At 42.6% G+C, this 12,387-nt stretch overlaps 1 protein-coding gene across 2 annotated transcripts in view; it reads right to left on the bottom strand.

Moving 5' to 3' along the window:
- SMG1 (SMG1 nonsense mediated mRNA decay associated PI3K related kinase) overlaps positions 1-12,387 on the bottom strand; it is a 233,206-nt gene that overhangs the window by 123,007 nt on the left and 97,812 nt on the right. For both annotated transcript variants that reach the window (XM_040356901.1, XM_040356902.1), the window contains exons 25-28: positions 6,039-6,240; positions 4,375-4,484; positions 2,346-2,493; positions 1,582-1,741 (exon numbers count right to left, since the gene is read on the bottom strand). In XM_040356901.1, coding sequence (XP_040212835.1) covers positions 1,582-1,741; positions 2,346-2,493; positions 4,375-4,484; positions 6,039-6,240 — 620 coding nt within the window. The remainder of the gene's footprint in view (positions 1-1,581; positions 1,742-2,345; positions 2,494-4,374; positions 4,485-6,038; positions 6,241-12,387) is intronic.

Raw genomic sequence — 12,387 nt, 5'->3', positions numbered from 1 at the left:
CAAAACAGATCCCCCTCCTGTGGTGCGCTTTTAGGGCTTCTCTCTTAACCTGGACTTCCTTCTGGGTTTGCAGGCTCTGGCCATTTGAATGACAACATTACCCCTGCGCATGTGCACTGGAGTCACTGTGCCGCAACTTTGAGTTTGCCCTCAATTAAGCGCACGGGAAAAGATTGCAATCCCCAGCTACACAAAGCCCAGAAGAATGCCCCCCAGGGGAAAGACTGCAACCCTGCTCCTCCTAGCCCAGTGACCATACAGAAGGGCCAACAAGGCCAAACGTCACCAATCACTGCAGACGCTCGCTGCAGAGCCTACTGGGACTTGACTCCAGAGGGATCACTGCCTTGGACCTGTAAAGCACCCTGCAGGAAAGTTTACCTGGTAAGCAGCACCCAGGAGAACGCTTACTGCAGTTGGATGTACATTCCTCTTTGCCTGTTGGCCTTAGTGGTTCACCTCTGCCCCTCCAAGGGTGTTCAGAACAGGCCAGGATTTGTAGGAAATAAAAGCCCATGAAAAATCTTCAGAGAGACACAAGGAGGCACATACATAACCTAATGCCATTGGCTAAAAACTAAGGCTTAACTGAGCTGTGAGGTGACACGCCTGGGCAGGGATTTTTTTTTTTCGCCCCTAGTGTCCATTCATCTGAAGATGGCAGCACAACCTTATTAATCGTGGATTTGAACTCCTCCGTGTCCTGTGATGTACACCATTTGTGTTTGCTGCAATATTAGTAGTCACACATCAAGAGACACAGACCAAATACTCCATTTGCCACAAAGGCTCAGGATTAGTATAATATGAACAGCCATCAATGTAAAAGATTAATCAGGAAAAACCCAATGTACTACATAAAATCGCAACCTAACCAAAGCCTTCATACAAACTTTACAGGTGAAATCTCTTGGGAGATACATTAGTGAAACGGTTAATACTTTCTACTGTAAAGGAGTTGAAGAGTTTGTCGGAAGAGTCAAAATATAAGACTTCAGGTTCTTGACACTAATCTACCTTTTAGCTGTAAAGAACACACCTTAGTCAGGAATGGCTTGAACAGTTTTAAAGGAAAAAAGTATGGCTTCTCTTGTGGGTCACAGGAGTGCAATTAGTTCTGCACTCCTGTGATCCAGATTCAGTCGACAGCGGGCTAAAGTCTGTCGGCTGACATTGCAGAGCCAGTCCAGGCTCTGAAAGAATCTCGACATTAATGTCAGGATCCGCCATATATACCTGACTTGCAGCCGACTCGGACTCTCAGCATGTTGCCGAGAGCCCGAGCCAACCGTTCCAGCAGTCCTCGCACCCTCCACCAGTCTAGTGCTTCAGTGAGTACTGGGGGCAAAGCTCTAAGAGCAGACCCAAGAACTGAGGGATTACATTTCTCAAATGAACACATTTCTAAGAGTGTATGTAGTTTTCGCTCTGTAAAGCCCATATATTACAAAAATAATGTTAACAGCAAGCAAAATATTTAGAATGCCAGTCAAACTTTTAACAATTTTCATATGAAAATTCTATCCATCTATGGTCGGCTTCAGGAAAACAAAGCAAGGAAATTATAGAAAGCAGATTTACCTCAGATGTAAGCTTGCTGGACACTGTACTCTCAAGAGATGATGAGCAGTATAGTTGTAATGTTCCCAGTACAGGCAAACACTGCGATAATGTAAGAGTCGATAGCCTCAGTGGCCCCATTGCTATGCGTGCCGTTTGCTTCAAGTGTCTGCTGAGACTTCTGCAATTAAGAATATGCTGTTAAAGAAGAAAAAGGCGGTAAACATCTTTCCCCCTCACCCCTTCTATTTTAATAGGTAGGTTGAATGCAGAGTGCCTGAAATAGTGAAAGAACAGGATGCAGAGATCAGTGTTATGTCCCATTTTAATGTAAAAATGCATTGTCGCTCCAAGGTTAAGTGCTGTGTGGGTCTTCAGCAGAGCGAATGTTCACATAGCGATGGACCACAGTCCTGGACCTGTATAGCACCCCACATCTGACAACACATTGCCCAAAGTGCGTGCCTATGCAACATCCAGGGTCCGAATCAACAATACATGCCTTCCACACAACATGAGGCTGGGAACGGCTCCCAAAGTTTTACAGAGGTTGCACTGATCCGAATAGACTGCAAGAGTTGATTGAAGATATTAAAAAAAAAAGCAAAAAACTTAGGATTCACAGAGTGGGTAAGGGTTACAGAGAAGGTGCCCATGGTGGTAGCTGTGTCTAGCATGTAAGGTTTCCAAGCAAAATCATGTTAAAAAAAATAATCACAGGCACTGGCAAATAAGCTCCTGCTCAGTGACTCAATTAAAAGGAAGATTTTTAAAAATCTACTCACTCTGAGACTGCTTGCCACTTCTGTTCTTGGTCTGCATCATTTAAAGCTAGGCTGAGGCACACGGAACTTCTTAGCAACTGAACCTCTATACACTTTTGAAGTTCTCTAGGGTCTGGGCTGAGCATATTTGAAAGCAGTTTCTTCATGTCTAAAAAACAAAAAGGAACAGATTTTTTTCCCCCCCATTACAGTATAACAATGTCATGCATTTTACATATTTCCACATGCCACTCACACAGCACACAAGCTGTATTAAATATAAATTCTATACTATACTGGTTGTGTTAAGGAGACCAAGAAAAGGAGGGAATCGTTTTTACAGGCAGAATACAAGGGCCTCAAAGTCTGACATCGGGGAGAGCCAGACTATGCAGATATAGTCAAGCTCATTTATATGCAAGTAAAAATAAGAGCAGACCATAAGAACACACAAAATGAAGTACTAGCACATAAACTATGCCCAAATCGAGCATTTAAATGTTCAATTCTAAAATATATCCAAGAAGGCATTCAGAGAATGCAGGATAATAGATGTCAAATCAATTAGTCAATCCCAGCTCTAAGCATGACATTTGAGGCCAAATGGTGATCTAATGACGCAATAAGCAATCAAACAATTTCCCTGAATGCAACGTCTTTAGCATAAAACAAATCAGAATTCGTACAAACAAGGGTCATTGGTTAACAGTAAGCCCTTCTCTCGCTTTGTGGCCTGCGGATGGGCTGTTCAGCTTTGAAATCATCTATAGAATGACAGCTCACCGATGTCCTCGCTTTATGGCTGGCGAGCTTTATGTGTCTACCAATCTCGCACAACTGGGAATGCAGCACACACCTGTAAGCACTAGGTGGTCTATAGGTGTGTTCTGCATACCCAGTTGGGTGAGCTCACCAGCCATAGAGCAGGGGGCATTGTTGGGCTGTCATTAGAAAGCAGATTCATAATACAGCTGTTCCCCAAACCGTAAGCCATAACCACAGGCCACAGAGGGAGGGAAGGAGGCTGATTTACTCTTAACCAGTGATCCCGATTTAACTTCCAAGCAAGAAATGTTATTGTTTAATGGGAAAAACTTTGCATTCAATAAAAAACGTTTAGTAATTGATTTTTAATAAATTTGATTGCCTCAAAATTTTCTTTAAATGTCACGTAGATAAGTGTGGTTTGAATGAATGAAAAACTTATAAAGCGCGGCGCATGCGAACTGAATCGCTTCTTACCAATTTGACATCTTCATCCTGCAGTCTATAAATGCCTTCTTGGCTAGGATATTTTAGAAATGGACATTCAATTACTGGATGATTTAAATATGGTTACTGTATTAGTACTGTTCTTTTGTGTTTCTTTTATCGTTGGGTTAAAATTGCTTGTTCCTCTCTGGCAGAGCAGATTTGCAGTGCCAACATGCACTCATTATGTCCTCATGCACACTGTAAGCTATAAGTTGTTCTTTTTAATGCACTAGAATGAATAGTTTTTTTGTTTTGACAAATTCGAGCAGAAAGTTCATGGGTGTAAAAGCAAAAGCCAAACACACTTTTGGAAGAGACGGAGAAAGAAGTGTTCCCCATTATATAACCCAATACATTTTTAAGCTTTGATTGTGTACCTTTAGTGTCCCATGCACACAGGCAAGTTTAGAGGCAGTAAAGACAACTCACTGCGCCCAGAGTTTTGGCCCATCTAAACGCGCGTTAACGCTCAAGCACTAAACACGCCTATTGTGTATTCATTTCAATGCCCAGAATACATTTTGGCCAATAAAATGAACGTCCAAGCTCTTGATGCCTATAAAATGTGCTTAAATGAGTTGCACACTTTTACAAGCGTCAGGCGTTTTTTCTGCCAAAACACTGCTCCCAGGAGGAAAGACTTCTAGAAGATTAGAAAAAACTTCCTTTGTGCATGCGGCTTTATGGTTTAAAAAGGGAAAAATAAATAAAAATCAACATTTAAAATTAGAGCAATATTGGTTGTAAATACGCATTGAAGAAAGATGGTGTAATACTTATTGAGTGCTTGGAGTACCTATTTTTTCCTTTGAGCCACCATTTATTAGATTTAAATTTTCTCCAGGAAGCAACTCTAGCTGCTCTGCACATTCATGAAATTCACCAAATTCAAAACTGCTCAAAGCCCTGTGAAAACAAAGAAAAAACACAAGGTTAAAGTTCAGGCACTACAAAATATTTGTATTCTTTATTAGCTTGAAGAGTAGGTCCCACCTGGCGGATTAAAATAAAATGTCTTCCATGTGCAGTAATGTATTGCAACATTTATAGGACAATCACACTACAACATGTTTGGTCACCGTACTGCTAGACTGTCAACCGCTATAAATCAACTGTAAGAGTTGATTTTTCTATGCATCTGTCAAAAAACTGACAGATTAAGTCTATAGTAAACCCCCTTGCATAAGTACATTTACAAATAAGCTTTTTTTTTGTAGGCTGAAGTCAAAGTCGAAAGCTTATATTTTAAAACAGCAGTGAGCTTGTTTTAACTCCAACTGTCATGTAGAATAGGACAGGACATGTCCATGGCAGCTAAAAGGAATCCTAAACTCTGATATGAAAAAAAAAAAATTCTATTCATGTATGTATATTTAAATGCAAAAAAAAGTATTTATTTTTTGCCACCGTCACTCATCTTTAGAAAGTGGCTATGATCATTTTAAGGAGATGGACTCTAAAGACGTTGGAAAAATATTTGACTTGCCTGTGAAATCCTTTTGCACAGAGTGGCCCCGCCCGAAATGCGTTTTCTGGGGTCCCACTGCGGCTCTCTCGGCTCCTCCCCGCCTCAGATAACCCCCTCAGGGAAGCGCTTCCAAGAGGGGGTACCATGCGGGCATGCTCTCAAGTTTTCCTGAATTCGGCGTCCATAGCAGCCGAGGACAGGACTCAGCCCCGCCTGCGCGTTACTGGATCGCTGATGTTTTGGGGATGTGTGAGCTACAAAAGCACAGGAAATTTGGTCAAAATTGATGGCAAGATGAATGCAGTATGTTATCAAAAAATACTGGAGGAACATTTGCATCAGCCAGGAAGCTGCGCATTGGAACATACTTGGACATTCCAACATGACAATGATTCAAAACACAGTCAACCTGTCATTGGCTACAGAAGAATAAAGTGAAGGTTCTGGAGTGGCCATCTCCTGACCTCAATATCATTGAGCCACTCTGGGGAGATCTCAAAACGTGCAGTTCATGCAAGACAGTCTAAGAATTTACAGGAACTGGAGGCTTTTTGCCAAGAGGAATGGGCAGCTTTATCATCTGAGTAGATAAAGTGCTTCATCCACAAAAGACTTCACGCTGTCATTGATGTTAAAAGGGCCAATACATGATATTAACAACTGGGGTATGTAAACTTTTGATCAGGGTCATTTGGGTAGTTTCTGTTGCCATTATGAAAAAAAAAAAAAAAAAAAAAAAAGGTAAACAGTTGATAATAAATTGCTTCAGCCAAACGCCAACCATGAGTGAAAGTTTGTGTTATTCATATTCTCTGAAAAATGGCCATGAAATCAAATTCTGCCCGGGTATGCAAACCTATGAGCAATATATATATATTATATAAAAATGCATACACACCTCCCTAAAACATGTACATACCTACTATTTTCAAATATGCTTTACATTTAAAAGTATGAAAAAAAAAAAAAAAAACAGTGCACGAAGAACTTACTTTATATAGTTGAAGTCAGTCTTCAGGTTAACAGAGCTGCCCACTGCACTTTTCTTCAGGTCATGCATGCCATTTTGCCACTCTTGGACTGCTGCCCAATCAGCAATTGAAATGTAGCACTCACAAGCCTTGTTGCTCAAGTAGTTGATCACTTCAGGCACAGGGTCACTAGGCTTTGTTAGAACAGTCTTACGGACATCCCCTGGAAAACACAATCGGCATGTTTGTCTTAGTTTTTAATAAAGAGGATAGAACCAAACCATTAATGTGTGTTAAAGTCATTCAGTTTTTTAGTAAATTATAAATCACCAATATTTTAGTTTCTTCATCAAACATGACAACAGCAAAAATCAAAAACGGGAATTTTTACGTACCTTCAACTTTCATATTCTGGAGAACAGTGCAGGGCACAGGAGTTTGTTTTTAGACCATGGTTATTTATATATGGCTACCCTTGAGGCCATTGATACTGGCAAAAGCTTTGCTGGGAATCGTCCCCATTGTACATATCCATATAACTCCACGAGCCTAATGTATTTTATCAAGCAGTATAGAGATCAAAGAGGAAGGGAGGGATCGTTCTCCCATACTGCACTCAAACATTAAATTTACAGATATGTAAATTCTCATCTTAAAGCGGTAGTAAACTTACTGTATATTGAATAGTTTTCCTCATGTAAAGCAGTCTTAATTACCTTACATATCAGTGTTTCTCATATTGTCCCAACTTGCGCCCTTTAGGAGAAAATCGCCCAATGTTTACTTCAATGATGTCACTGGCTCGTGCCCATTTTGGTCCACCTTGACGGCACGCTCGGTGTGCAGTCAGTCCATTCATCAGTTGCCGTGCCTCCATCAGCAGCACTTGCTGTATTGAAATGTTGCGAGATTGTAGATTCACTGAGATTTTCATAAATCGCCCCATGTGACTTGCTTCGTCACAGTTTGTGGAAAAATCGGTGCTCAGCGGGGCCACTGCTCATGTGAAAGATTATGGCAAATGCACAGAGGAAAGGGCAAAAAGTATTCTGCAAGGAGGAACCAGCAGATAGGAGCCAAGATGTTGCCAGCTTTGGTCAAGAAACATGAAAAACAATACACTGGAAAAGTAGTAATAAACATGCTAGGATATACATCTGAAAGTGATGTGCTTGAAAAGAGACCAGTGGCCATATAGTGTGCCAAAAGTTAACTATAGTTTTCACCATACAGTACAGGACCACAGGAGTGGATTCTTAGAACATAGGACATAACTAAACTATAAAACAAGGGGTGGGCTACAAAACAGCCAGAGCTGCAGCAACAGATCCACAGAAAGAGACCTGAACAGACATCAGAATCGCCTTGTAGCGGAAGATGTGGTCATCAAAAGCTCAAAGAGCTAGCTATCAAGTAAAAATGGTTTTGAAAATGTGAACAGAAGAATGGGTAGTGGCCCTGCGGACCCTTGAGAAGGACGGATGAGAGATGCTGTAAAGAACCCAAGCACCCAAACCACCTGGGGGGGGGGTGGTTGCAGGGAGATGAGAAAGAAATTGTTCAGAGGGCAGAAGCCTTGAAGAAAAGGCAAAACCACAAAAAGGTTGCGAGTGGAAGGGAAGGAATCCGACAGCCCTGTGAAAAATGCAATAGTCAGTTGGCAAAAGAATACATGGCAGGCAGTCATGAGCGACTTCTAAATCCACAGGACAAATATAAACAAATCTTCAAGGCAGGATTTAGGAAGAGAGAAGGACATTCTCTAAGTCAATAAAAAAAGAGCCCTGGGGAAAGAAAGAAAGAAAGAAAAGAGCCAGGACACTGTCCCTATGTTGCATAAGAAAAGGAGGCTGCCCCATAATGAATACCGGGGGAGCAAGAGAAACCATGGCTGTTTAGGTTAAAAGTAGAGCTGCGCGATCAATAGTTATCGCAATTTTTTCCCGTTGCGAACTTGACAAAGTATTTGCCGATTCTTTAGCAGTGGGACCAAGTCTAAACATTGTAACAATTTGTCCTTCAGATCAAAGGAATGTGTGTAAATGAGGAAAGTTTAACCACTTAAGATTAGACTCCAATAGCCAGATGTCCCGAGCCTTACAAGGCCTGGGGAGAATGCAAGAGAGGTGTAGTGTAAACCGCGAGAGCGCAAGAGCAAATCAGTGTTTGGGCCTATGGTCAGATTGAACTCTTTAGGGACAAAAAGTTCTTATAGGCACCCTGGTACATGAAGGCTCAGGGTTTGATAATGACCCAATTATAAATCGCACCACAAGGTGCGGCCAGTTTAGCAATTTAAGAAACTACGAAGTATGGAGAGATGAGAAGTCAAACCTCACCACACGACAGTTGCTATTAAGGTTAGAGGATCACGCATATTAGAGATTTAATGTTAGGTCTATGGAAGACCGGGCAGATACCACAAGCTGAGGTAGACAGTGACAAGGCTACAGGAGACTGCCAACTAGAGTAATTAGAACAGAGTTTTTTTAGAAGGGAAAATGCACTGCTGAGTGGATAAGGGTCCCTACGCAAGATTTTACTAAAGTCTTTGAAAAACGCAATGATCATCTACGAGGGCGTGGCCTGGTTGGCAATGAAGTAGGATGCATATGTGCTGAGCTCTGCTCCCAGTCTATTCTGCAGTCTATTCTGCACCCAATGCCGTCAACCGCCTCCATATGTCGCTGCCTCGGAAAACCACCACTGCTACGCTTTCCTTTGATAAATAAAAGGAGACAGGAGCAGGATCCTCTGGAGAAATATGGCGCCACTGCTGCACGTGCCTCGGAGCCTGCCACAGCTGACTGCTGAAGTGGACATATCCCTCATTAGACAAGAAATGCACAGAGACTGAGGTACAAAAGCGGAGACTAGGATGAGTCGAGATGAAGATACCCCTCCACCTCCTGCAGCACACCTCGAAAGCTATGCAGCGCCAGATTCAACAGCTCGCCCAGAAACAAGATGACCTGGAGAATCGAGTTGGACGTTGCGTCCTTCGCTTTATTGGCCTCCCAGAAGGCTCTGACCCCGCTACCTTCCTGCCTTCCTGAATAATCTCCTGACCATCACCTTTGATAGGGTGGTCTTCACTATCGTTGTAGTGAAACGTGCACACCGCATGTCATCCCGACAATACCCCAGAGGGCGCACCGCCCTGTACCTTCATAGCCAAGCTCCTGAATTAGAGAGACCAAATGCGTTCTACGGCTCCCCTGGGAACAGGGGTAATATTCCTTTTCCAAATTGGTTGAGTTTCGGTGTTCTCCGACTTCTCGGCAGAGGTTCAAAAGCAATGTTCCGCTTTACTGATGTCAAACGGCGTCTCTGAATTTATCACTTTAAGTATGCCATGCTGTTTTCAGCTCTCCTTCGTGTAGTGAGAGACAACCAGGTGCACTTCTTTGAAGATCCTGAACTGGCCTCTACCTGGTTGGATCAAAGAGACGCTGCCCTGCTTGAAGACAACTTCTCACCCTGGATCTTGCGAGTACACTGCCCTTTCCCCTGTTGGTCTTTTCTTCCACCGCAATGGATGCCACCTTACAGATTTGCTGTTCCTATGTTAACATTGTTTCTGCGTAACTGTCTCCATCAACCCTGAAGTTGAGGAGGATTACCCATTCATCTCTGCACATCTTGGTATGCCCACAGCATCATCCGGTGGAGGTGTATGTTTTACTTTGCCACAATTTTTTCTATGTTTTATATTTTTCTGTGAATTTTACTGATTCTCCTACAAAGCAATACAAGACTGACACTCCAGGGTTCTGATATCTGGGCGCAATTGCAACATGACTGACCTCCCTAGTTCTCGGTTCAACCTATATTTTGGGTATTATGCTCCCATCATGTTTGGGGCGCAGAGAGCAGGGTGGGATGTTTTCCAGTATGGTTTTAAGTTTATCATTGTATGGTTATTTGCATGGCACTCTGTACTGTGGTACTTGAACCTGACCTGGGAGTCGAGCTGATGCGCCTTGTATGGTCTATGATCTTACTTATCCTATACTACCCTTATGGTCCACACTGTTTTTTTTTACTATCTCAAATCCCAACATTGTGGTCCTAGTTAAGACAAACACTACTGGCCAACTTCAACTTGCCCTCAAGCGCCCCTGGATAGGCTAGGCTTACCACCCCATTCTCCTGGGGAGTTTCTGTTCCAATTGCCAAAACAGTCCAATTTGAGATCTTATCGATACGCTCAGATCCTCGGGGGAAATTTGTATGGAAGGCCTTGCTTGCCTTTGGCCAGAACTGCACGATTCTGGCCAAAATGAGAATCACGATTTTTTTGCTTAGAATGAAGATCACGATTCTCTCACGATTCTCACGGCATAAAATCTTTTACATTTATACAAAGGGATAACTTTACTGGCTAGTTTTTTTTTTAATTCATTAAAGTAATTTTTTCCAAAAAAATTGCATTTAAAAAGACTGCTGCGCAAATACAGTGCAACATAAAATATTGCAACAACCGCCATTTTATTCTCTAGGGTCTCTACAAAAAAAATATATGTTTGGGGGTTCCAAGTAATTTTCTAGCAAAAAAAAAATAAAATAAAGATTTTAACTTGAGAAGAGCTGTGGGAAAAAGGTTTGGTGTTTAAGTGGTTAAATGTTCCCTAATTTACGAACAGAAGTTTATTCCTTTGATGTGATACAATGTTTAGACTTAACTTTCCACTCATAAAGAATGTTTTCAAAACTTGGCAGGCTGCCCAAACTTAGCAGATTGCCCGACTTTGACTTTTGGCTCAGAGCAGACAGGAAATTCTTTGCATACCAAAGTGCAGAGAGAAAATTATTTTCACGTCAAAGATCGTGAAACCCTGTGTCAAGAATCGCAACGGAAAAAGATTGCGACGATTAATCGTGCAGCTCTACTTTGGCCTGTTATATTCCTCCCCCTTACAGTTCCGGGGTGGTCAGGGACAGCTTTCTATTTATAGCTCAATATCCTGCCACGCCTGCCATTTGGCTGAGGGATATCAATATTGTCCTGGATCCAGCATTAGACTGTCTACACTCGCCTCTTGCCCCCCTCTGTAAACTCAATGTTATTTACAGATTTTCTCTTGACGGAGACTTGGCGTCACAAATATCCAACCACCCAATCGTTTTTCTTGTTTCTCGGCAACACATTTATGTTCCACATAGATTTTATAGTGGTGTTCAACATCCTGCTTCCTCTGCTCAAGGAAGCAGAATTATATTTCAGAATACATTTAGACCATGCCCCTTACTAAGTAACACACTCTTGCGCGCACCCCTCCCCCCCCCCCAGGTTATGCCTCAACCATTTACATCCCTTTGGGCTGACAGCCCTGACCAGGAAGACATTCAGTGTGAATGGCAATTTTACTTTACACTCCAACCGTGCTACAGCCTTGGCTGGATAGGTTTGAGAAGCATTCAAACTACACACCCGCTCCATATTATTTAGGCGCATAAACTGACTGAAAGTCTCCTTTCTAAATGTATTCTACAACACGCCACCCACCGGCTGATGCTTTTGCAGTGAATCCTTCTTCCGAAGACTGCTTTGCATTGAAATCTCAAACCAGTCTTGTTGACCAACTACACTTAGAAAAGGCTAAACAAAAGCATTGTCTGGAAAAAAAAAAGGGGGGGGGGAGCGGGGCTGAGAAAGCTGCTAGCCTACTTAGCCCACAAAGACTCTAGGCCCCCAGTGGTAGTTACTTTGCTGGATTGGCAGGGTAGCCAAGTTACTGACTTGTCACTGGTCCTGTTCCCTTATAGCAGATTAAACCACACGGTGCATGTGCTGTCTAATGTGCCCCTTTCTTAGCTGTAAAAAAACCTGGCTGAGCCTGCCTGTTCCTGTGTCCCCTCTGTGTGCTGACCGCAGTAATTATTGCTGCTGATCCCTGATTACAGTGGTAAGTTTGTGTCTCTGTCATCCCGCTGCTCTCCTCTCTCCCTGCCAGCTCCTGTGTGGGTGTATCTCTCCCCCTCTCAGCCCCCCCGCCGTTGTTTACTTTTACTGCCAGTTACGAACTGCAGCCAGCTCCACTGTCATAGTATACTACACTGTGTAATTGTTCTTTGTAAATAGAAGCTCACAAATACCTCATCTTTGATCTCTGCTGGCCGGTCACTGCAGTCACATGACCTTCCCAGCTGACTTCAGAGGGGAAACTCAGCCCCCAACTCTGTAGCCCATAGATTGGAGAAGCCGGAGGAATAGAGGAGCTGAAGGTCACATGACCGGCCATAAAAAAGAGGTAAGGTATTTACAGGCATTCAAAAAAAAAAGCAATTATACAGAGATTAAAACAGAGGAGCGGGCTATAATTTGTTCTTTACAACCACTTTAATAGAAGGGTCGGTCAAAGAAATA

Source organism: Rana temporaria, chromosome 6, assembly GCF_905171775.1.
Source record: "Rana temporaria chromosome 6, aRanTem1.1, whole genome shotgun sequence".
Classification (NCBI taxonomy): Eukaryota; Metazoa; Chordata; class Amphibia; order Anura; family Ranidae; genus Rana; species Rana temporaria.
This window is presented reverse-complemented; position numbering and strand designations above follow the sequence as displayed.